This window comes from Mytilus californianus, unplaced genomic scaffold (genome assembly GCF_021869535.1).
Source record: "Mytilus californianus isolate M0D057914Y unplaced genomic scaffold, xbMytCali1.0.p SCAF_4, whole genome shotgun sequence".
In the NCBI taxonomy this organism is placed as follows: Eukaryota; Metazoa; Mollusca; class Bivalvia; order Mytilida; family Mytilidae; genus Mytilus; species Mytilus californianus.
Genome location: NW_026262690.1, coordinates 28,685,268 through 28,711,632, shown reverse-complemented (window position 1 = coordinate 28,711,632; position 26,365 = coordinate 28,685,268). Strand labels below are relative to the sequence as shown.

Genomic DNA, 26,365 nt, shown 5'->3' with positions numbered 1-26,365 from the left:
TTCACGCCACCTCTAGAATATGTAGTTTCACAATAACTTTGAAGCCCGGCTTTAATTGCTGATAAAATTGATGTTGATAATTTATAAAGAGATTTCGTGGAGCATTTGGAAGACCCAGCAATATACCGTTGTTTGTAAGGACACTTATGTAGTTTAGGTATCCAATAAAGTGATGGAAGAATCAGTTCTTCATCTTTGGTTGAAATTCCAATGGAACATAGAACAGACCTGTGATTATCAAGGATTTCCTCTTTGGTAAGTGTCGTGGGGGTGTATGTTGAGTTTCAATATATGTCAATACCTAATTCATTTATCAAGCAGTTTATGTAATGTGATTTACACACAAAAACTATGTTGTTTGGGGCTTTTATCTGCGGGGACAACAACATATTTGTCATGGAGGTAGGACAAGTGTTTTGCAACATTCGTGTCTTTAAAGATTGATGTAGCGTGGGTATTCATAGACCAATTCAATTTCTTAATTCTGATTTGTATCAACAACCTCACAGCCTTAATCTTTTGGGAAATAGTATCTACGTCTTCTTTGTCCCATTTAACCCATTGCCTGGCATAATCCTCGACTGAATCCATCAGTATTTTGAAGTTGTGTTTCCAATTGGATTTAGTTTCACTATATTTCGGGCCTTTAGATAACACATTTTGCAGAGAAGTGTTATTGACAATGTTTAGGTCACCAGTAATAACGTGGCCAGCCGGATTTTATATGAATGGGGAACTAGCACAGGTGCAATCAGGAGGTTTAGACTTGAAGTCGTCAATATTGAGATCCTGCAACACGTATTTGTAATTGAAAATTTTAGTTGCAATTGGTTTGGTATAGGTATGATCAGGTATACGAAATGATATGTACAGACTGATCTTTAAAATAGGGAGGTATTTTCGAGTTCAATGATTTATGATGAAGGATTTGGCCCAAGTTGATGGTATCGAGACCTTTGTTGGCAAAGGAAAGTTTAAGAAAGGATCTTTTCTCCTTAAAGATCTCCATAGACAGTTACATATATGCTGTTTATGTTACTCCTTTCAGGGAGCACCGTAAAGAAAGAGATTAACAGCAAATTTAATGTGATTAGTGTGAATCTTGAAAGTTCTTGTAAATAACAGTTAACAGAGATAAATTATGTCAAAAACAGTGAACACTTTAAGTGTCAAGTAACAGATAACAGACAGTGGGTTGAAAACAGTTAACAGTTCATCTATATTTCAAATAACAGTTAACCACACCTTGAAATAGCCCAAAACAGGTTAACAGAAAAAGGTATTGCCCCCCCCCCCCCCCCCCCCCCCCCCCGCTTGTTAGAATTGATATAGTCGAGTGCGACGAGGGACTGAGGTACCGGAAAACGTCATTAAGCATCTTTGTACCGGAAAACATAATCAATTTTAATTAAGTCGGTAAGTATAAAGACCGTAGCTGAATTTGGCTATTCATTTTAGGTATTTCTTGGTCATTTAGCTCCTAATGTTTCTACGTTTTTATACATCCCTGGCTTTCAAATGTTTAGGTTTGAGCGATCCTCGTGTAGGTAGATCCAGAAAAGTGCATTGCATGCATGGAATTTATAAAGTGTTATTTTCAATTAGACTACAGGGAGGTATTTAGATGACAAAAAAGTGAGGATGGACAAATGACTAAGGGGTCAACAACAGAGTGCCTAACTAACTATATTCAAAAATTCGAAAAGGTTCCGCGGAACCCAGTGTCTCGCCTACTTTTGCAGCTAGTCACAGGCTCAACAAAAATGGGGAAAAAATTATTAAAAATTTTCTTATAGATACTATCTTTTGATTGTAAGAAGCTTCTGTCCAAGCTTGGTAAAAAATACAAAATGGTTTATGAATCTAATAAATGTTTTAAAAACTTTTACAGACTGTATGTAATGTTAACTGGAAAAAAAACCAAGTCCATTTATAAGTAATATACGGAAAAACGGGAAATATATTTTTACAAAATTTCCTTCTAGATACCAGCGTTTGATCATAAACAAGCTTCTGTCCAAGTTTGGTAAAAATCCAGGATAGTTTAAGAAAGTTATTAAAATTCTAAAAACTTTAACCACAGAGTGAATGTAATGTTAACTGGAAGAAAAACTAAGTCCATTTATAAGTAAAATACGGAAAAACAGGATTTTTGTTTACAAAATTTACTTCTGGATACTATTTTATGATCATAAACAAGCTTCTGTCCAAGTTTGGTAGAAATCCAGGATAGTTTAAGAAAGTTATTAAAATTTCAAAAACTTTAACCACAGAGTGAATAATTGTGGACGCCGCCGACGACGAACCGACGACGGAATGTAGGATCGCTCTGTCTCGCTTTTGCGACAAAAGTCGCAGGGTCGACAAAAAGGTATTCAACACAATAACATAATGGACAGGACAGAAGTGCTCAGTAAAACATCACGTCAAAATTTAATTCATTTCTGAATTATAATATCTATTATAATTTCAAGATCATGATCATTCATATTGTTCAATAATCATTACTGTATAAATATTCTTTAAAAAAACAGCATAAAATTCACTGATTAAGAAAACTATCACAGAATAAGATTATTCCCTGCATTCGTCAACTTGATGATAACATGGTTGAGGTGAAAATCTGTTGTAAAATTTGTGGTAAATTTTTTGTGTCCATGCAAGCAAAAGCATGCCCCATCGGTAATTCCTTGATCAACTGAGTAGCCTGGTCCTCTAAAGAACCGATAAAAATAGCATATGCATTAACCTTGTCGTTTGAACGCAATATTTGCCCAAATCGGCGAGGAGAAATGCCATATCGGTCAAAGTTCGCATCACTTAACAAAATGACAAAATGTTCATCTGCTTCTTCTTCTGCAAGACTGTCTATTGCATGTTTTGTTGCCGTCAATGTATTATCACCGCTCAAACAAAATTGAGAATGTGCGTGCATTGTTTTAAGAATAACTAGTCTTTCTTTGTTGTTTGCAGGAATTTTGTCGATCTTGCAAATCTCCAATTTATGATCTTCTCCAGAATGCCCAATTATATCGTATTTAAATTTTTCTTCATAATTTTGAAAGGCTTCCATCATCATAAGCGTTGCCTCCATTTCCCGCTCTAAACGACCGTCATAGCCATTAAATCTATACATACTTCCAGAAACGTCGACAACCAATCGAATACGCTTAGGCTTTTCTTGTGGCGTTCCAAGTTCGGGTTCCTTCTCTCCCCTTCTTTTGTAAATAGACTTTTCACCTGTAAGCCCCTCGATTAATTTACCATCATCCAAATCACCGTATGCCTGGTTTTTCAGCCACTGCCTCTCTTTTCCTTTAGCTTGTAAACTGTCCAAAACTACCCGTAATGACTGGACTTGACTTCTTACACTGCCAGAGAATTTTTCGTAAGTTTCAGCATCGTATTCACTCATATTTATTTCTTTCAGTCTTTCTTTAAATGCCTTCTGTGCCATTTCTCGAGCAGCCTTTTTGACTTCCTCTGGAACTTGGTCTTTCTCCCATTGAGGCACTTGATACACCTTGCTGTGACCGCCATCTAATCTATAGGGACCGCCAATACCTCCAAGTCCTATAGCAATGAGACATGCATGTGTTAATTGTGCATACAGTTTTCAATACTCAGAACACTGATATATATACAAGAATTACATATATCTGATACCTTTATTAGCTAAAAAATCATGTACAAAATGGTATTTAATAATACCAACCATTACTATTTCAAGTGGTACAAATTGTTCTGAATCTAAATTTGCCTTTGGTTTTCGTGATTTTCAACAATACTAAAACAATAGTTTTACGATTGCATTTTCTAGTTTAAATTTTGGCTTTTTCAAATGTAGTTAGTACAAATGGTTGGCAAACATTTCTTTAGAGTTGTGTACTATAAAACCTTTTCTAGTTTTATTTAAAGCTTTAAAGGAGAGTTTCTTACCAAAGACACGAAACTGAAGCTTTTAAAAACTTTGAAACTGTAGCAATGTCTGTAAACGAATATTCTATCAAACTGCATCTCAAAATGTATATCCAATTTCAAAAAGAAATTTTGATATGACAAGTTCTCCTTAAATCGGTTTTTACTTATTGATTTAAATTTTTTGTTCTAATGGGTAAGTTTCAGCAAACTTACAATGTTAAGTTAAAGCTAAATTATATAATAATAATTACTGTCCAGTGGGTAATTTTACATCCTTCACATTACGAATACATGTATGACTCATGTATAAGGCTTCAATAATTGAGTTTCGACCCTGTGCCATGCAAGTGGAGATTGGAATCCATATATGATGCATTAATACAATGACAATTTTGCGGAGGCAATATTTATTAACTTGACAATGGTCTTATTTATTTTGTTTTTAAATACTGCAGTAAAGGTTCACAAGTGGGCTTGTAAAAGTCACCTAATGACCTGTATTAATTGACACCCTAGTTTTTTGGACAGGATAAACACTCGATTATTAAGGCCTTATTTTGTAAAAAGTGGATGTGGTCAAGGGGCGGGGTAGAGCGCTAGGTTCTGTGCAGGCGATGTTGCCATTGTTAATGTAGATCTATAAGAATATAAGAATGATCTTCTGTTTGTAAGAGTAAATTTGGTAAGCATTGAATTAGATTAAACAGAAGTATGTAAAACATTGATTTTTATGATTTCACTTTCTTGTTGACTTTTTTGGTAAAGATTCATCTCTTTTTTAGCTCTATTAGAATTATACTAGCATCAAGGGATTAGAACTAGGAAGGCATGATCAGCTAAGGTCTTTCACTGTATAACCTATAGCAAGGTAACATATCTTTCAGTCTTACAAAATTTACAGTTTCAAAGCTTAAGTTCTGTAACATTATCATACAATTCTAAGACATTGAAAGCTTAAAACTTGGTTAATAATATGCTGTTTTAATAGATGATGGGCATTGTAAAGTTTTGAATACATGTATTTATTTCAAAAATTTGATAAAGATATTGATGTGGTCTATTGTACTGTCCTTTAAGTTTGATAATTCTATATTCTATGTATCTGTTATCCGTTTTGTTTCTTATATGTAAAAAATCTAATTAAGTTCCAGAACAGACAAGAAAGTATTTTTTATCTTCAAAGTGCCTTAGTATGATGTCGTACTGATATAATCACTGCAGCAGTGTTCCGAACTTGATAATTTGATGTTGTGAAAGGTGTTTGTTTTTAAAATCTCCCTTATATGATTGATAACTTATAAATTAAGTTTATACTTATAGTTACGTGAGATTTTTAGGAACAATACAGATCATTCGAGAACCTATTGGTTAAAAAATAGTTTGATCTGTCCATGTTTCCTGCTGTAGCTTGATATCTGTTGTATGTGTTGAATGTGTGGTGATTAATCTATATTGATCACTATTCTATATGTAGTATAGTTTGAGCATTGACGATACTTACAATATAGACAAACTACTCACCAGCAGTATTACTTCCTCCTGTTCCACCAGCCCAAGTATTACCGCCATGATGTGCAGCACCAGTTGGGTCAGTTTTTCCATGTTTTGGGCCATCTGCTTTGCGACCACTTTCCTTGTCGTAGGTAACCTGTAAAGGTTTGTCGTCTCCATATCCAATCATTCGTCTCCATTCCTCGAGAGACCGTTCAATATTAACCAGGGCAGTTTCCCACATTCGTATACACCCTCCTGTATCAACAGTAACCAGACCGTCGTTGCTAGCTGGGGCCATTAACACAGAGGAATCGGATATGTCGTATAACCACGATGTATATGGAGATGTACGGGTTGCTCCTGGTACAGGAATATATCTCAAGGTACGGTTCACAACATCTGTAATTTCAAGGAATCCACTCGCGTCTCTCGGTTTCTGATCTTTTTCATACACATTTTCCGGTAATTTGAAGGGTGGTATTGACCTTACTATTTGCCCAGAGTTTGGCAAATGAAGTATTGCACCTCTTGACTTTGAAGAAGGTGAAGATGACGTTGATTTACCAAGAAGACCTAGCATAGGGTCAATTTTTTCAGTTATACTATTACTAGCTAAAGGTGTTCGTGGTACTGAGAAAACTTCAATGCTAGATGAATCTGGAAACCCAGACAGAATAGTAGCATAGCTGGTAGGTGTAACAACTACTCGATTTGAACCAGATATTGGTTTATCCAAAGATTTTGATAACTGTACGTCACTTAGAGGTAAGGGTGCTGATGCTAATAATTTCAAATCGATATCCTGCTCGTCAATATGACTGAAAATAAAGTCGTTGTCTGCATTTAAATGTATTAAATATTTTTTATTATCAGTTGCAGTAACAGTCCACTTGTTATCTCCGACTTGGAGAACATCTTCAATATTCACAGGTAACGATATACAATGAGTGTGTGGTCCGGTAAATGCAATTATTTCGTCTCCACCTTGTTTGAAGAATATAACAGTGCCTTTAGAATTTGGTAGCGTGCTCGGCAACATTTTGTATGGATTTGGATTTTGAACAGGCTTTGAAGGAAACCGCCGTTTCTCAATTTGAGTTTCAGGCAATGAACTCGATGAAATTCTAACAACCTCGCCTCTTTCATAATTAATGGACAACAATACATTTGCGACTTCCTCGTGGACTAACAAATTATCGTCAAGCGGCTCTGCTAATGGAGCTAATTTTACCCTCGGACGATATGATCCCGAAATGCCTGGAAATAAATCATACATATCAATAAAACCTGCTTCAGATGTTCTGGGATTAAGCGTAAATAAGCCAACCGGATTAGCAGTTGCTATGTGGATGATGTCCGAGGACCCTTTGCCTTGTGATCTATTTTCCGCCTTTGTAACTGCAATATCGCTAATAACTGTTGTTTCATTCATCGGAAGACTCCAGAAGGCTTCTTGTTCTGAAAACGTTGTTGCTCTTGATTCCTCTTTTTCTAATTTAAATTTTTGTATCGCAATTTCTATCGGACCTTTCATGCTAACAATTGTAGTTTCCATGGGCAATGTCATCAAAGCTATTAATAAAAGGAAATATTGATAATAAGACATCAACATAGTAAAACAAGAAAACTTGACAACCATCATCTACATATAGGCAACACAATGGTAATCAAGCACAAATGTTAACCTTTTCAAAATAGCAATCTTTAAGTCATCCCTGGTCATCATTACGTGACAGACCTGAGTTTGAAAACGTTTTGAAAGTTTATATCAATTAAAGACATGAAACAAAATTTATTCATTTTCAATCATCTAAATGCACAAGCGACAACAATAGACAGGCGGAATTTACCAAAGGCAAATTCGTACTCATTAGTTGGTGATAAACTGACAACACCATGGCAAAAATACAATAAACTGCTTCGCTGAGCGCAGCTAGATACGCCCGCAGAGGTCCAACCCTGAACAGTTGGGGCAAAAATGGACACAATATTCAAGCTTGATTCAGGTCTGAATTTGGATTGTAATTAAATATTTGACATATTATAGGTTTCTGAATAAATGTAGTCAAAGAACTTGAAATTGGTTATATGAATTGAATTTATATTCAATTAAAGATTTCTTGCTGTTGTGCAATACTTAGTAAATCTGTTGTCAGACTATAAACAAATAAAGTTCAATTAATTCTCAATGTCATATTAGAAATTTAAAAAAATAAAAAGGGAGCTTACATCAATAGAAATAAACAATTCACCAAAGTTTCATGAGAATTGGTGACTGCATTTTTGAGTTATTGTCCGAAAACTGGAAAATCACCCCTTTTTTTAATGAATAAAAGCCCATAACTCAGAAATGTAAAATGTAAAATTTATAAAATTCTTAAGGGAGCTTACATCAATACATACAAACAATTCACAAAAGTTTCATAAGAATTGCTGACAGCATTTTTGAGTTTTTGTCTGAAAACTGGAAAATCCCCCCTTTTTTTATGAATAAAACCCTGTAACTCGGAAACGTAAAATCTAAAATTTATAAAAATCAAAAGGGAGCTCATGTCAATAGATATAAACAATTTACTACACTTTCTTGCAAGTTGGTGAAAGCATTTTTGAGTTTTTGTCCGAAAACTGGAAAATCCCCCCTTTTTTTATGAATAAAACCCCATAACTCTGAAACGTAAAATCTAAATTTTATAAAAAACGAAAGGGAGCTCACGTCAATAGATATAAACAATTCACCAAAGTTTTATGCAAATTGGTTAAAGCATTTTTGAGTTAATGTCCGACATGTTGACGACGGACAGACGGACGGACAGACGGACAACGGTATACCATAATACGTCCCGTAAACGGGCGTATAAAAACGACGACCAAAAGACAGACAACAGTATACAAAACACGAAATAAAAACTAGACTAAGCCCCATGGCAAAAATACAAAAACGACGAACAAAAGACAGACAAACGTATATAAAACACAAAATAAAAATTAGACTAAGCCCCATGGCAAAAATACAAAAACGACGACCAAAAGACATACAACAGTATACAAAACACGAAATAAAAATTAGACTAAGCCCCATGGCAAAAATACAAAAACGACGACCAAAAGACAAACAACAGTATACAAAACACGAAGTTAAAATTAGAAAAGCCCATGGCAAAAATACAAAAACGACGACCAAAAGACAGACAACAGTATACAAAACACAAAATAAAAAACAAGGCTAAGCCACACGAACCCACCAATAAGTGGTGGTGGTCTCAGGTGCTCCGGAAGGGTAAGCAGATCATGCTCAACATGATGGACCCTCCTTGTTACTCATATAAGTACAAACCCGGTGATAATTATAATTCAGTGATGTCACATTCGATGAAAAGAGGAAGGGATTGTGGTTACGACAATTGGAACATCCATCGTCATCTGTGAAATCGGTATTCGATAATGGTCAACAAGCAAGTAATTTTCGAAGGGATGACTTTAAACTTTACCACTTGGAAACCTTGGTTTTATAGCTTCTTTGTAAGCAGCAACCCTCTACCAAGGAGTTCATAATAGGAACTGGCGGTTACTTGGATACGAAAATAAGGATTTAGAGTACTCAATCAAAACGCTTCTATAAACATGAGTAATGCTTAAATAAATTATAAGTCAAACCAAGAGTGTCTTTAATAAATACTCTGTTTTGTTATAGCCAAGTAATGCAGAAATCATATTATAATATTGAAAAGTATTGTTACAAAAACGTTTACTTGGGTAGACGCTAGTGGGTATCTTGATAACTATAGCTCTTCCAGACCTTCTAGCAACTGTAAAAGATGAAGAACAACAATACATGAGCCAACTTTTCCAAGTCTTTAGTTTGTTGTCCCATACCAATGCACATCCTTTGCTTAGTAATTAACAGTTGAGTACTACAACATAACCTTTTAAACGGAAAAAGGATAACGATTAGAAAAAAAAAGGTTACCACCTATTCACCAGTATTTTACTGATCTGCATTTTTCGCAATGTAAATTGCTGGTAAGTTTTTTGAAGGAAAAAACAATCTTATCGTACTCTTAGTTCGACACTAGAATAAGTCAAACAAGATATGAGAGCACAGCAGAGGGAAGGGCGCTGATGCTAATAATTTCAAATCGATATCCTGCTCGTCAATATGACTGAAAATAAAGTCGTTGTCTGCATTTAAATGTATCAAATATTTTTTTTTGTTATCAGTTGCAGTAACAGTCCACTTGTTATCTCCGATATTCACAGGTAAAGATATGAAATGAGTGTGGCCCAGTAAATGCAATTAGTTCGTCTCCACCTTGTTTGAAGAATATTACAATACCTTTAGAAAATAAAATGCTCCGCTGGGCGCAGCTTGATACGACCGCAGAGGTCGAACCCTGAACAGTTTGGGCAAGTATGGACACAACATTCAAGCTTGATAACAGCACTGAATTTGGATTGTGATTAAATTGACACAGCATAGGTTTCTGACACAGAATGAATGTGGTCTAAGAACTTAAAAAATTTTTAATTTACCTATTCAAACCATATCATTATTATTTGCTTTTATATATAAATCAGAAATAACCAATTTAAAATGGAAAATTTTAAAGAAAAAAAAAGGAAAAAAAAATCCCTCCCCCAAATTTTTGAACCCCCTTATGATTCATCACCCCCAAACTCAATCCCAGCCCTCCCTTTGTGGTATGGTACCTTGCAGTACAATTTCAGAGAGATCCATACACTTGAACACAAGTTATTGTCTGGAAACTAGAAAAATGCTTATTTTTGGCCCGTTATTCCTAAACTTTTTGGGCAATTACCCCTAAACTCAATTCCAGCTTTCCCTTTGTGATATGGAACCTTGTGATACAATGTCAGAGAGATCCATAAACTTACACACAAGTTATGTCTGGAAGTTACAAAAATGCTTATTTTTGGCCCCTAATTCCTTAACTGTTGGTACCATAACCCCCAAAATCAATCCCAACCTTCCTTTTGTGGTATTAAACCTTATGGTAAAATTTCATACAGATCCATTCACTTAAACTAAAGTTAAGAGTGCGAAAAACCAATGTGTCTTCGGACGACGACGCCAACGTCATACCAATATTTTTTTGCGGTCGTATAAAAACCAACATCCTTTCATAAAATATTTAATTTACAAAAAAAAACGAAGCGTTTTGTGGTTGAAATTCTTAGCATTACATCCCATGATAGTTTTTAAAAATTTATTTTGTAAATGTTTCTTTTGGGACAATTATAAAGCTCACGAAACACCAGCTCTAGGATGACAGGAGCTCTTACCATCACCGTTGGTGTTACATATTTTATCGATCATTTGGATCACAGAAATTGCAACTCAATTTTCAATTAAGTAAGAACTTGTATGGTTTGGGCGTACTTGAGTTATCGCGAAATGTGTGGATGGGTGGACGGACGGACGGACGGACACCGGCATTCTAGTCAATGAAAAAAAAACTTGGGTTAACGTCAAAATACACCACATCGATCACTAGAAATGTTCAACGAACTACAAATGAATAGAAGGTATGTGAAGCCTTGAATTACTAAGATAAGGCAATTTATGATTAAATTGAGGATGTATATAATAAAATATTTGACACTAACATCAAATTCATAACCGACAAAAACATAGACAGTGACAAGGAAAAAATACCTCACTTGGGAAAAATCCCTATTAAGTCTGTCACCGGATAAAAGTGGAATGAAACCTTTGAGATACACACGTAGTTTTGATAATGAACTCACATATACAATACTGTTAACTTACCATGTATAAGATATCACAATATCATTTCATTAGGTTGTGAGCTTGCTTTTAGTAACTGCCTGCATTCTTTGATACAGTTTTGATTATTATTGCGGCGCTATTATTTTCCTTTTTTATTATTGTTGAGTTAAGTGCTCTTTCTGTACTGTTACTTTCGTAAGTTCTTTTATACCACTTTTTGTTATACCATTTATCAAAATTAAAAAGGGAGGATTGACACCCTTAAAAATAGTTTAATCCCGCTACATGCGTATATGTGCGTGTACCAAGTCAGAAAAATCATCAGTTATGGTCTTAAGAAAATAAAATTGTCATTTAATATATTTTGCTTGTCAAATTCAATGTTCTACACCATTCTCGACTAGGACTTATTTAGAGTATTACATTTTGTATAGACACTTGTCTATTGTTATAACCTGACGCTGAACTTTATATAAAAAGTCTTTAAGATACCGGTATCACATAAACATAACATAATCTATGATATTTGAAAATCAGGTAAGACCAGATGAACCCTGCCAGACGGACACGAAAACCTTACAATCATTCCATATACCAAATAAATTTGACTGCTTATAGTATGAGAAACCGACATTTGCACGAAAACTTAACGTTGATCACTGATCTATAAAATGAGGAGGAGGTCAAATAAACCCTGTCTGACGAACATGTACACACTGAAATCTTACCACACACCAAATATAGATACATATTGCAGATAGTATCTGAGAAACGAACCTCACCACGAAACCTTCACGATGACCAACGGAGTTATGAAAATGAGATCGATTTCAGATGAACCCTGCTTTACTAATCATGATTGAAATAATGCTAAAAGTCTTAGAGAAAAAATGTTATACAAGTGTTACAAAGAGGTAAAGGCCAAACGAATGCTGTCAGACGAACATGAACACCTTACAATCATTCCATACACTAAATATAGTTGCTTATAAAATCTTCGAATAAAATGCTCCACAGGGAGCAGCTTGATACGACCGCACAGGTCGAACCCTGAACAGTTGGGGCAAGTATGGACACAACATTCAAGCTTGATGCAGCTCTGTATTTGGATTGTGATTAAATATTTGACATAGCATACGTTTCTGACACAGAATGAATGTGGTCTGAACTTAAAAAATTGGAATTGGACATTAACCTATATTGGTCCAATATCCAAAATCGAAATACATGGTTAGATTCAGCATATCAAAGAACCCAAAGAATTCATTTTTTGATGAAATCAAACAAAGTTTAATTTTGAACCCTTTGGACCTCAATGTGGACCAATTTAATAACAGGGCCCAATATCCAAAATCTAAATACACGGTTAGATTCAACATATCAAAGAACCCAATATATCAAAGTTTTGTTGAAATCAAATAAAGATTATTTTTGGACCCCAATGGAGTCAATACAACCGCAAGGAAATCATGCAAAATATTAATGGGCTACAGATTTTTTACATAAATTCAGAATAACTTAATTTTTGAAGAGCTTTAAATTCTTAATAGTTGAATGAGCATCATCGTAAGACTTCATGTATTTACGAAGGAGGTTCATTGATTATTGCATAAATGAATACCAGTATTTAACTACTATGAAATATCAATCTGTAAACAATGAAAACTGGACTATGGTTTGGTGTTCTTGGACTTATTCTTTTGCTTGAGGTTGAGGCAGACAGGTTGTCATGAAACGTCTGCTATTACGGTTACCTTTGTAATAGAATGCAAAATATGAAGTTTATGGTGGATCTAATATGAAAACTTATCAATATTGTCTCTATTGCATCCTTGAGTGACACTGGCAAAGGAACACATCTAAGTATCGCCTGTTGCTACGTTGCAGGCGATATAATATAAAGCTTGGTGTATGACAGGCATGGGGCGAATTACATTGCAATGTAATGCATTATATTACAATTACTTTGACAAAACCATGCATTAAATTACAATTACTTTGACAAAACCATGCATTAAATTACAATTACTTTGACAAAACCATGCATTAAATTACAATTACTTTTGCAAAGTAATGCATTGAATTACACATTACATTTGTAAATTTTATTATCAAGTGAAAAGAAAAATCAAACATTTTGAAAAACAACATGAAGTCACAAAAGATTCTAGCATATGCAGTAACTGTTCCATGTATTGAATTTAAGTATACATGTAAAAAGTCTATTCAATACGACTATTACATTTTAACATCATAAGGGTTTCGAAGGTTTTATCCTTCATGCACATTCTATGTTTCAAGGTATACATCTCTGTGTTTTCTCAAAAAAGAAATTACAGAGATGAAGTTTAATACTTATTTTAACTTAATGTTAACTTTACTTTTATAAATATACATTTATTTTTTTTTTAAATTTCAATCAAAAAATTTACTATGAAATTCTTTCCTAATTATATAATAAACATAGAGCTTAATTTATGACCAAGTGTCAAAATGGTGAAAAGATTGATTGTAAAACAAACTAATAAGTGTTTTATGACAATGATCAATTATCTGTTATTTAATCATGACAAGGTATTCATTGATCTTTTGACAACAATGGAATACAGTAATGCCTTTTAAATATCAATCTTTTTATGCAGGAAAATGTATGAAAATGTATAAAATAAAATGATCAAGAAATCTTAAATTCTGCCTTATTTAAATCTCCAACAATCTGTTATTAAAAGATATATAGTATGTGAAAAAAGTAATGCCGTATAATGCAATGTAATGCATGAAATTACACAACATTTTGCTAAAGTAATGCATTTAATTACAATTACGTGTAACGCAAAAATTGTTGCATTACACATTACATGCAATTACTTGGAAAAATGTAATGCATTACCATGCATTACAATTACAAATTTGCATTACCCCATGCCTGCTGTATGATGCCATTTTAATTAAGTCCCTAAAAGCATAGTTATAGTACCATAATAAATTAGTATGATAGTATTAACCTGTGTGTTTGCGATCTCCTTGACTTGATATTTGAAGCTGCCCCTTCAGCTCAAATTTTGGAAGTGGCATAAGTCTTGCTAAATTCACCACTGCCTCGGTTGCTCCAAATGGTATACCATGCTTCTGCATTGTTTTTACAATAGTCTCTTTAAGTTCATTATTGTAGGAATCAAAATCAAAAACATTTCGAACAACTGCGGTCAATCCTTCATTTGGATACATCTGTAAATGTTTTACCATGTTGACAATTTCTCTGGTAGAATAAGGATATGCAATTAAACCCTGGTCTGCCAAATCACGAAGTTCACCAAAGGCCTGAACAAGTTTTCGTAATGTGCCCTCTGGAACGTCAGGTCCATACTGTTTCAGCATTTCCATTTCAGATTCCATATCAGGATTATTGATTGCGTGACAACTAAAAATATCTCCTAATGCTCCAAAAAAGTCGTTTCCTAAAAATGGAAATCCAGGACGGTTAGCTAAGACTATCATTCGAAAATCTGGATGGCTCATAATCAATTCTGCTGATGGTTTCATACCAGAATCATGTGGTACAATTCGTCTACCATCTCCTAAGTGCATTTCGCCAGATTCAACAAGTGTTTTCAGAATGCAAGTCACATGCGTCGGTGCCTTGTCTGCCTCGTCTACAACAAGTACGTGACCTTCTTTTACAGCTCTTACTAAAGGAGAATCCTCGAATATTATTATTCCATCTTTTACAGTTGGTTGAAGTGTCAATGTCTGAACTGTTGTGTCTCTGTGTAACTGAATGTATTCTCTCGGCCGATTTAACAACTGCAAAAATCTATCTACAATCTTATTTTTCCCTACACCTTGGTTTCCAACAAGCAGTAAATGTTCCCCAAGTAAGAAATCCTTCATCATATCTTCCATAACCATTAAATGTTGATGGTTCTCATAAAATAAAATGTCAGGTACTTTTGTTCTGTTTTCTGGATTGTACAATGGAATTGATGTTCTACCTATTCGTAACTTGCCCTTCTTTACTTCACAAGTCATATCTTTATCAGAATAGTCCGTATCTAAGTTTTGCATGTCTTTTCTAATGTCAGCAGCTTCCAAAGCCTGATCAAGACTCACTTTTGGAAGACGTGGTAGAAATCTAGCTAAGCAAGCTTTCTGTACAACATTGTGGAAATCTTTACTAGGGAAAACTGCTAAGCGCTTAGCAATTCGTAACAGCTGACGTGTTGACAAAGATGAAGCAACTGAATTCATAGCTGGATCCGTGGAAGATCGCAGCTGGTGAACAAATGCAAACAATTTGGTCAAGTCTGGACAATCTTTAACGACTGATTGAATTACCTGCATTTCTTCCTGTTTAGAGAGGCGTCTTTGATTGTGGAAAAGAAACATAGTGAGCATTTCAGGTGTAATCCACTGCTGTGTTCCACTTCCTGTTACTGGTGGTTCGGCTAAAGCAATAATTCTAAATGAAGGATGTATTGGATGAATTCCTTTTGCACAGAGTTCTTCTGTCGTTTCTCCAGTTTTCTCTTTTATTTCTAAAAATCTATCTTGTCGAAGTAGTCGCGTGCCATCAAATAACTGTAGCTCGCGATCATGTATCAATCTGTGTAAAACACCAAAGGATCCTTGGTTAATTCTATGTACACCATCTAAAACAGCTAAACTCCCCTCTAATGCTGCTGTTAATAAAGGAGACATTCTCCAAGTGGTGTCTCCGTTTGGTAAAGTGTGGCGTTGCTGAAGCAAATCTCGTGACGTCATGTCTTGGTATAGCATAATGGGTTCTACATGATAACCTAACATCTCAGCAAAGTGTTCCACAATGGCACTTTTACCACTTCCCCGTGGACCAACAATACAAAAATCGCCAACCATATGAGACTGAATCATTTCTGCCAACATATTATCAAGATAAGGTGTAGGAACGAATGATTCTTTGCCAGTTTTATTTAAAGGTTTTGTTCCTACTGTGACACTTAATCTTGACTTATTGTTTAATATCACAGATGCTTGATCATTAGATGCAGCTGGAGGAGAAATTTCTTCGGTCTTTTTGGATAAGTCATTTTTTCCTAACAATTCGAATTTTGTCAAAAGTTGTTTGACTGCTGTTTGTCCTTCTTTTCCAAGCATTACTTCATAAGGATACAATCTCTGTATTAAGTTATAAATGTTTGTATCTGGTGCAGTGTTTAAGATCCTGGCTATTGACGAAATATTGGAAATGGGAAAATCTGGTAATCCTAGTGTATTGGATTCTTTTGTCAACACTGCTGTAGCAAACGATAGCACTTGAGACAATTGATGTGTTGGTATATTATGAAGTTCATCCTGCAGAGTCTGCATCATTTCCTTAAATGTTGGTGAAAGAATGTCTCTTGCCTGAAATCGCGAACGCAAAGGAGGATCTAGAGGGTTGCCCTTGTATTTAGGCACAGGATGACCTAAAGCAATTACCCGAAATCTTTCATTTACCCGTACTAATTTAAGCTGATCAAGCTCTTCTTTTGAATGATCTTCCAAAAGTTTATCATACCGATCTGCTGCAACAAGGAATCGTCCATCATCTAGTTGCATCTCACGATTTTCCAACAAATTGTTCAAAATAGGTAGTACATTTCTTTCAGCTTTTTCTATTCCCTCCAAAAGTAATATTCGCCCATGCGTTGCAGCTCTGACAGCGCACTGGTCTAGATAAAAAGCATTTCCAGAATGGATCTCCCGCCTCTGCTTGATATCAGACTCAGTTGTGTCTCTTGACAAGGCAATGTATTCTCCTTCACGATTTGTTAGTTGTAAATACATCATGGCCACCTGACGTCTCAATGGTCCTGGTGAACCTAAAACCCATAAGAGAATCTTATTAATTGTAATATCAATGAATTCACTTAATAAACTCACCATGGATACCAGACGCCCGTTTAGTCTACAAAAGACTCATCAGTGGCTCGAATCAAAAAGTAAAAAAGGCTAAAAAAAAGTACGAAGTTGAAGATCATTGAGGACCCAAATTCCGAATCGTTTTGCCAAATACACCTAAAGTAATCTATTACTGGGTTAAAACAGTTTTGTAAACATTTAATTTATAATTACGACCATATCAATGATGATTTATGTCGATACAGAAGTGCTGACTACTGGACTGGTGATACTTTTAGGTAGTGAACCTCCACCAGTAGTGTCATCGACCCAGTGCTTGTGAATGAACCCATCAGAGACAACAGGATTAAAATTATGTACGCCAGACGCGAAGTCGTCTACAAAAGGCCTAATAAAGTACGAAATTGAAGAGCATTGAGGACCCAAAATTCCGAAAGGTTTTTTCAAATACAGCTAAGGTAGTCTCTTCCTGGAGTCGAACATTAAAAGTATTTTGAAAAATTCAAAGTTTTGTAAACAGTTAATTTATAATTATGACCTATTATGACCTTATCAATAATAACTCGTGTCGACACAGAAGTGCTGACTACTGGGCTGGTGAAACCCCTAAATGAGGAAACCTCCACCGGCAGTAGCATCATCATCATAGATACCAGGATTAAAATTTTGTACGCCAGACATTTTAATTACAATTAAAATTTAGACCGTGAATTACTCAGTTTAATCTTTTCAGACATTTCTGAAATTTTTTCAGTAGAAAAAATGAGCTTAATATGTGACAACGTCAGTGGTCACTAAATTCACAATTTCTATTATATTGTCATTTAAAAAAATTATGTTCACAATCTCAAGTTTATAGTTTATATTTTTTTAAACAAAACAAAATTACCAAATAAAAATTCCTCTAAAAAAGTTTATGATTGTTATTCCTCAGTAAACCAGAGGACCAATAGATAAAGATACTAGAATCTAAGAACGTGTCTCCCAAAATTGTGTAAATGGTTGTTTTGGGGGTGCATTTCTATTTTCAATTATAGGGATGCTATTTGCCTATCTCCTTATGATTGTTGATTGATTGTGATAGAAAATAAATTATATGACACTGGCGATAAATGGTTGTAGATGGCAAAGGGTAGTTTTGATTTCCATAATCTTACTACATGTATATCTATAATGTTTTCATTCAAATGTCAAAAGATGAAGAAAAAAAATAATTATTGAGGCAAATTCTTTAAAACAAAATTTCAATGAGTTTGATATATGGACATGACAATGGATTTTTATAGCATATTGATTTCATATTTCCCAGAACAGGCATTGAAAATGCACTTTGTGTCCAAAACCAATGGTTTCCAGATGACAGCTTGTGTACTCCTAGTTTGATTGGAATGGAACTTAAACAGATAGAAGAAATAGGGAGGGGGAAAAGCCCATACATTTTGGGTCAATAGGTCAAAGGTCAAGTTACTAAAATAGAAAAATTTGGAGAAAAAAGGTCGCTATTACTTTAGATATTTTGTTGGGAAATGAGTTCGGGTCCTAACTTGAGTTTTCTTCTTTGATTGGAATAAAATTTATTATTAGACAGTTGCAAGATACAGGGAATTAGAGGCTCTCAAGAGCCTGTGTCGCTCACCTGTATTTACTGATGCTTTGGAAATCATGTTAAATAAGGTTAAAATCATAATTAATAGTATTAGATATTAGATATTATAATGATATCTAAGATAATAACAAAAAACTGCAAAATTTTTGTAAAATTACTAACTCAGGGGCAGCAATCCAACAACGGGTCGTCGGATTCGTCTGAAAATTCATGGCAGATAAATCTAAATATGATGAACATTTTTTGCCACCTGTCAGATTTGCTCTAAATGCTTTAGTTTCAGAGATATAAACCAAAAACTGCATTTTACCCCTATGTTCTATTTTTAACCAAGTCGGCCATGATGGTTGGAAGGCAGGGTCATCGGACAAATTTTTTAAACTAGATACCCTAATAATGATTATGGCTAAGTATGGTTAAATTTGTCTCAGTAGTTTCAGAGAAGAAGATTTTTGTAAAAGATTACAAAAATTTACAAAAAATTGTTAAAAATTGACTATTAAGGGCAATAACTCCTAACTAATAGTTTTAATCTTTTCAAAAAACAATAACTAGTCCAAGAATTCAAATATTATGAAAATATTCAACTTGTGACAAAAAAAAAACACTGATCATTAACTCAAGGAAAACTCTCATTCATGAATTAATGTTTTGTTTGGTCACTTGTTGAATATTTTAAAACATTGAATTCTTGGTGAATCTTCATACCAGAATAATAATATACCTGAATAAGCAAGAGTCACTTAAAGTGTGGTACAGTTAATTTGCTATTCAAAAGAATGTTAATTAAAAAAGATGCAGGTTATTCACCGATGAAACAGTAACCAAACAATACGAAAAATATCAAAAGTTTAGAGATCAAACCAGATCTTCAAAAATAGACAGACTTTGTCTATACAATACATGTATGTCAAGCTCTTCATCTGACACTCCTAGACTAGAAAACTGTTTACTACACCGATTTCCTTGAATCTTTGTAGAAAAGGTACATAGCAATCCACCAGAGACCAAAGAATGAGGATGTTAACTACTATAGGTCACCATACAACCATTAACAATAAACCCATATACATTGTATACCTATAGTAAGCTTTACTGACATACAACCATCAACAATAAACCCATATACATTGTATACCTATAGTAAGCTTTACTGACATACAACCATTAACAATAAACCCATATACATTGTATACCTATAGCAAGCTTTACTGACATACAACCATTAACAATAAACCCATATACATTGTATACCTATAGTAAGCTTTACTGACATACAACCATTAACAATAAACCCATATACATTGTATACCTATAGTAAGCTTTACTGACATACAACCATCAACAATAAACCCATATACATTGTATACCTATAGTAAGCTTTACTGACATACAACCATTAACAATAAACCCATATACATTGTATACCTATAGTAAGCTTTACTGACATACAACCATTAACAATAAACCCATATACATTGTATACCTATAGTAAGCTTTACTGACATACAACCATTAACAATAAACCCATATACATTGTATACCTACAGTAAGCTTTACTGACATACAACCATTAACAATAAACCCATATACATTGTATACCTATAGTAAACTTTACTGACATACAACCATTAACAACAAACAAAACCCATATACATTGTATACCTATAGTAAGCTTTACTGACATACAACCATTAACAATAAACCCATATACATTGTATACCTATAGTAAACTTTACTGACATACAACCATTAACAACAAACAAAACCCATATACATTGTATACCTATAGTAAACTTTACTGACATACAACCATTAACAACAAACAAAACCTATATACATTGTATACCTATAGTAAGCTTTACTGACATACAACCATTAACAATAAACAAAACCCATATACATTGTATACCTATAGTAAGCTTTACTGACATACAACCATTAACAACAAACAAAACCTATATACATTGTATACCTATAGTAAGCTTTACTGACAGACTTAAAGCTTAAAGCAACACTAGATTCACTTTTTCAATTTTCATTTTCAAATGCATGTATGCATACTAGTATTTGTAAAATAAATATATAAACATAAATATCCTTCATTTCTTCATCATCTAAAAAAAGCTTGCAGATTAAAAGTTGCATTGATTACATCACGTTTGATGTTGTGGTTAATGTGGTATGCACATAAACCTGTACATCCCCTAATTAATGAGTGTGACGTGTGAAGGCAATGACTACTTGCATATTGTAACCAAAGACTAAATGATTGACAAAGATGTGGACCAGTTCTGTGGGAATGTTTTGAGTTCAGTTTTTTCCCTGCTAATTATGCCTGTCTTACTTGGCAATAATGCAGTTTAAACTTATAAATCTTATATTGATTTTCTGCAGTCATGTGGCAGTGGATTCTGTGGAGTTTCAGTGTATGGAAAACATTTTTGGCGTGAATCTGTCAGCCATGAAAACCCTGGACTTTGTTTGCAGTTGACGTTATAGTTGTAAATCTTTTGCTCAAATGGTGTTGTGTAATTAAATTTTATTGACATGGAGTAGTAACCACAGGTTGCCCTGGGGATTGATGGTCATTTACAATTCCTGTCTGGCTGTACTGTTCTTATAAGGACTGAATGGGGAACTTATGACGTGAAATTGTCTACCAAAAGCAAGTTGACTTTTTCTTGCCTGCAACATTATTATCTCCACAATCAAGATTTTCATTGCTTAGTCTTAGCAATATGGAAGCACAACATTTTTCACTGATTTAAGTGAAAGTATGGTTTCAAAGAAATGTTTAGGGTATCAAATCTAGTATCAAGAAAAGTGTGCAACATCAATATTCCAGTACATGTCCAATTATCTCATGTACATATATGTACATGTAAATCAGGTATTGATTTTTTCTAATCAATTAGAAGTATGGTAAGCATGAATAGCAATATTATGCAGAATAATAATGTTTTGACCCAAAAAAATCAACAGACTGTGCATTTTTAAAGTCAGTCAGTATAAACAACTATAACAGGTTATAAAAGTGTTTATTTTTTTAGCAGCATGATTGAATAATTATTGCCCCTACACAACACCAGCCATTTTGGAATTGGTCAGAGGAAAACCAAAAAATATTAACATGTGATCCTAAAGTGGCCGTAGAAGTAGAAGTAGAAGGGGGCTCAAACGGATGTACAAAATGTAAAGAACATTATTTGTACATCATGTACATGGGGAGGGGGTCATTTGGGATAAATTTAAATGTTTGTACATGCATTAGCTCCAAGTAAGAATTATATTTTGTAATTTTAACATTTTGATTTTTTTAATTTTCAGCAAAATTCTGCCTTTTTAAAACATCAAGCAGCTGGAGAAAACATACCTATAAGGAAGATATCCTGTCCCAGTGAATCCTTCTGCATAATCCATTGTAGATGTCTCAGTATGGATTGTGGTGAATCTTTATCAAGATACTTGGAAGGCACTAGTTCTGGATTCTTAGCTTCTTTTATGTTAATGGAAACTTCACCAATGCTGACACTGTCCTTTCCAGAGCTGCTTGAACAATTTCGTATGGACAAAAACTCAGAACTGGGTCTTCCATAGTTTCCTTTAAGTGTCCCTGACAAAATCTAGTGTAAGAAAAGGAATATCAAGTCAACTTAATTATGTTTATAAAGACAACAATCAAGTGTTTCTGAATTTAAGGTGGGACCACCCTTTCAAATATTTCCCTATGACTCTTACTTCATGCATATGTACATTTTTTTTTGTACTTAACAATAAATAGAATAAAAAAAGTTTCCTTCCACTAATTAAAGAGAAGGTGGACAAAATAGATCCACCATGCCTTCATCAGATGTCACAGGGGCACCTTATGAGTTCTTCAGTACACTGGTAGGTAATTGACTACAGTGATTGAGACACACTAATGGCATTATAACAACTGCTACATGTACCAATTGAAATCATTACCTTGTGGATCCGAAATTTTTAATAAATCTGCCAAGGGTGAGGAGGAGGTAGCGTGATCGAAACCCTTGGCTAGTGAAGATGGAATGTGCATTTATCTTGTAATAACAAAGTCCTCTATAACAGTAGGAAAATCAATTAAAATGAAATTCAATATAAAAAAAATCAATATATACTAAAAAATCCTTATCAAATCTTTTTTCAGACTGCCCCATTTGCACAGAATCTTTTCAGGTCTTGTTTCTCTCTCCTGGTATTGTTTTTCTTGCGATTTTGAGTAAAATATAAGAAAGAAGCATCGTTAGTCCAAATGATATATGACGTCTTGAAAGGCTATTTTAATTTGTTCTTATGAAGGTGTTAGATTAAAAATTTAAATTAGCCTTTCAAGATGTCATAATTATTTGAACTAAAGCATCATATGATTTACTTCAAGTTTGTTGTATCTGATTACCAAATGAATATTGCATATTGGCAGTTACACAATGAAAATAAATGTTGTGTCATTTTAAAATGAATGCTTATCATGCTTATCCAACATAATATTTTATAGCTACAAAATTAGTTATCTGTGGAAACTCAACTGATCAATCAGGCAGATTTTTGTATCTGCTAAAGATAGGATACAAGAAGATTAATAATTATCAAACTTTGTCGTAAATTATTTTTTATTCTTAATAAAAAATTAAAAAAATACTTGTATAATATGAAGAAAAAAAAATGTTACCTGAACAGTGAAGGTAGTTTTTCTTAGTTAACATTGACAATGACCTGATAAATAAAGTTCCTAACGACAGAACCAACATCGGATATGTTTCTGAAACTCAGTTCAACAGAAATTATCTTCATGATCTTAGGAACTCAATTTTTTGGGCCAATTTTGTAAAGATTTATATATTATTTAGCCTTCAGTCATGAATCCAAAGATGAAGGGTATTCAAAATTTACTGATTGTTTTATAAATGATAGTGACTTTTTGTGTTTTTTAATATCATAATATTAAAATGTAAATTTGATAGATGTATATATACTTTTGGTATATAGCTAAATTTTGTCTCTGAATAACCCTAGATCTGTCTCCGAATAACCTTCAGATGTCAAGCAACAATAAATTTTTATACGTCTGTCGAAGACGGGAGGTATTACGGTATTCTTATGTCCGTCTGCCAGTACCCACTTTGTATGATCACTCAAATTCACATATAACTGTAATACAACATTAGAACGACAGAAGAAATCTCTCTTTCTATTTTTTTTTTAATTTTAGGATTTGTCATTCTAGAGTTTCGGAACTTTGACCCTTAAATTTAAGGCAATTTTTCATAAATCATGCACTAAACTCCAGAATTCCTGAATTGAATTCCTCCAAACTACATTAATGTGCCACTGTGGGGATTGATGAAAGGAAGCTCCCTTGTGATTTTTTTTTTATTTTCTGGGTTTTTTTTCACCAGAGTTACAGAACTTTAACTGTTACCATGGTTACATTTAGAGCAATTTTTCACAAATAGTGCACTTACTTCGGTAGTCCAGGATTGATTTACTCATCTTTACATAATTGTTGGGATTGCTGAAAGGAAATTTCCTTTTTATTTAATAAATTTTTCGGTTTGTTGCTCCATAGCTATGAGACTTTAATTGTCAGATATTAGTAAATTTTTCACATATTATACCATTACTTGAGTTTGCTTTTATTGATTCAGTGGAAACTTTACATAATTGTTGGAATTGGTGAACATATGATTAATTATGATGTGAAATATGGGGGGTGGGGGTCAGACCTTTATCAGGACTCTGTGATCGGGTGTTTTTAAGCTCAGGATTTCGGGATTGATCCTTTCCGGATCCGGGAATACTTTTTTCGAATTTCAGGATGTCGGGATTTAAATTTCTTTAAATTCGGGACCTCAGGATTTCATGTTCTTAAGCCTGGGATTTCGGGATCAGGACCCCTCCAACCCCACCTCAAATATTAAAATTTTAAAGTTTTGTCAGACAAAAAAAAAAATTAATGTGCATACAAGTGTAAATACATTTATTGAGGACCATAGTACATTTTACTGTAGTTTTCATTTTCCAAAAAGCAGTATTTAATTAATTATTCAAACAGAGTGTGTCCTCTTTCACAGACACAGATAACACCTGTCTCATAATGAATTTTGAGGTTGCATTATTGAATTTTTAAATGCAGGAAACAGTTTGTTGTATTCGACTGGTCTTAGTAGACCTAGATTTTGACTTAAGTGGAACTTAAAAAAATCATTACATAAGTTGTTGGTTTGAAAAGACGGGATTTCTTGTAATAATTTACCTGAAGTCGGCGTATTGAGCGTTCGACGCTCATCCGTGCTGCTTGGAACATTTATCTTTGTTGTGTCATAAAGTAGAACGATATGAATATTTATTTAGACATGTTTGACCCTCAACAGTTCAAAGTCCGCAAATATCACTTCATGGGCGCAGCCATTAACAGTAGAATTAGCAGCGATACTTAAATATTAATAATTAAGTCAACGTCGGAATATCGCATCTTTGGACACAGTTACAGACATAAAAAAAGCATAAAAGATTTATTTAAAGTCGGGTATACATATGACAATACAACATAAGCTCTGTAGATTTAACCGACATAAATATATCTTGGTATGGCTCTATGAAGTCAATTCTTGAAATGATCCCAGACATCAATCATATATCTAGCTTTATCATTTCCAAAAATTAATACACCTTATCGCTATTTGTCCGCCATTACTGGACATCACAAAAGTTCCCGTAAAATTTTGACGTCATAATAGAAAATATTTGACGCCACAATGGAAAAGTGATTGTTGTATGACGTAAAAAGTTCAAGCGGGACAGATTCTCGGGTCAAGCGGGAATAGCGATAAGGTGTATAGCGTCAAAGCTAATATGAAAAAAAAATAAAATCATATTTTATAGACTTATGGCACACTGAACTGATAAAGTATTCAGATGGTAACTTAGAACTTATGCTACATTTAAATCAAATTTTGGAAGAGAAAAATATCTTTCCAATATGGGGAATTATGAACAGAGACGAACGGCTTAACAAAGCTCAGAATTCCATCACACCACTTAAGAATTGAGTCCGGAAGGTATCAGGGTACTCTCCTAAATGACAGAACTTATACTCGTTGTAACTCCGGAGATGTGGAGGACTGATGAATATCATTTTTCTATTCCAATGTGTTAAATTTAATGATGACCGCATTCATCTATTTCAAGAAATAACTGACTAAAGTTAACCCAAATTTTTAACTCTTAACTCAAGAGATAAACTGATATGGCTTATGAACACAGATGATAAGTCAATTCTCACTGCTGCTAGTAAATTTATTTTATAAAATGTTAACTATGTGGCTTTTTTGTCTGCTTCGGGACGAGGAGGACTGTGTATATAACACAGCTCCTTGAGCACCGCCCCTTGGTGTATGTTGCAGTAGGGAAACCCACACTATTCTTAATACCTAGCACTGCAGTATATTTGATTTGCTGTGAATAAACTTGAACCTTTGTTACATTTACGTTTGTTTCTCTGCATCAGATACGAGGAGGCTTGTTAGAGCTCTTAAGCTGACAATCCACAAGAACTTGCGGTCATCCGATGTTCAGTACTTCAGTACTTTGATTAAACTTGGTAATTTCGATTTAGTTAACAGCTATTTTATAAATAAATGTGGTACAATAGTCCTCATAAATAAATTTTAAGGCACGTTCCTGTATTTTCT

The 26,365-nt window shown here is 34.0% G+C and overlaps 1 protein-coding gene across 2 annotated transcripts; it reads right to left on the bottom strand.

Annotated features, from left to right (window-relative positions):
• Positions 1–2,004: 2,004 nt before the first annotated feature.
• Positions 2,005–25,081, bottom strand: LOC127739430 (von Willebrand factor A domain-containing protein 8-like). 2 transcript variants are annotated; one of them, XM_052251179.1, is made up of 5 exons: positions 24,928–25,081; positions 22,027–22,276; positions 14,170–17,004; positions 5,443–6,987; positions 2,005–3,573 (listed from the first exon to the last, which is right to left on the bottom strand). In XM_052251179.1, the coding sequence occupies exons 1-5, from the start codon at positions 24,976–24,978 to the stop codon at positions 2,591–2,593; spliced, it is 5,664 nt and encodes a 1,887-aa protein (XP_052107139.1). In that variant the 5' UTR covers positions 24,979–25,081; the 3' UTR covers positions 2,005–2,590. The 2 variants fall into 2 exon arrangements, with proteins under 2 accessions (XP_052107139.1, XP_052107140.1); XM_052251180.1 differs by lacking the exons at positions 2,005–3,573; positions 5,443–6,987 and having other exon boundaries at positions 13,255–17,004.
• Positions 25,082–26,365: the final 1,284 nt, after the last annotated feature.

Coding starts and splice junctions, on each gene's coding strand:
- LOC127739430 (XM_052251179.1), bottom strand. CDS start 24,978: ATGTTCCAAGCAGCACGGATGAGCGTCGAACGCTCAATACGCCGACTT. Junction 17,005..22,026: donor ACAGGATATCTTCCTTATAG/GTATGTTTTCTC, acceptor TATGGGTTTTAG/GTTCACCAGGACCATTGAGA. Junction 3,574..5,442: donor AGGAGGAAGTAATACTGCTG/GTGAGTAGTTTG, acceptor TCATTGCTATAG/GACTTGGAGGTATTGGCGGT.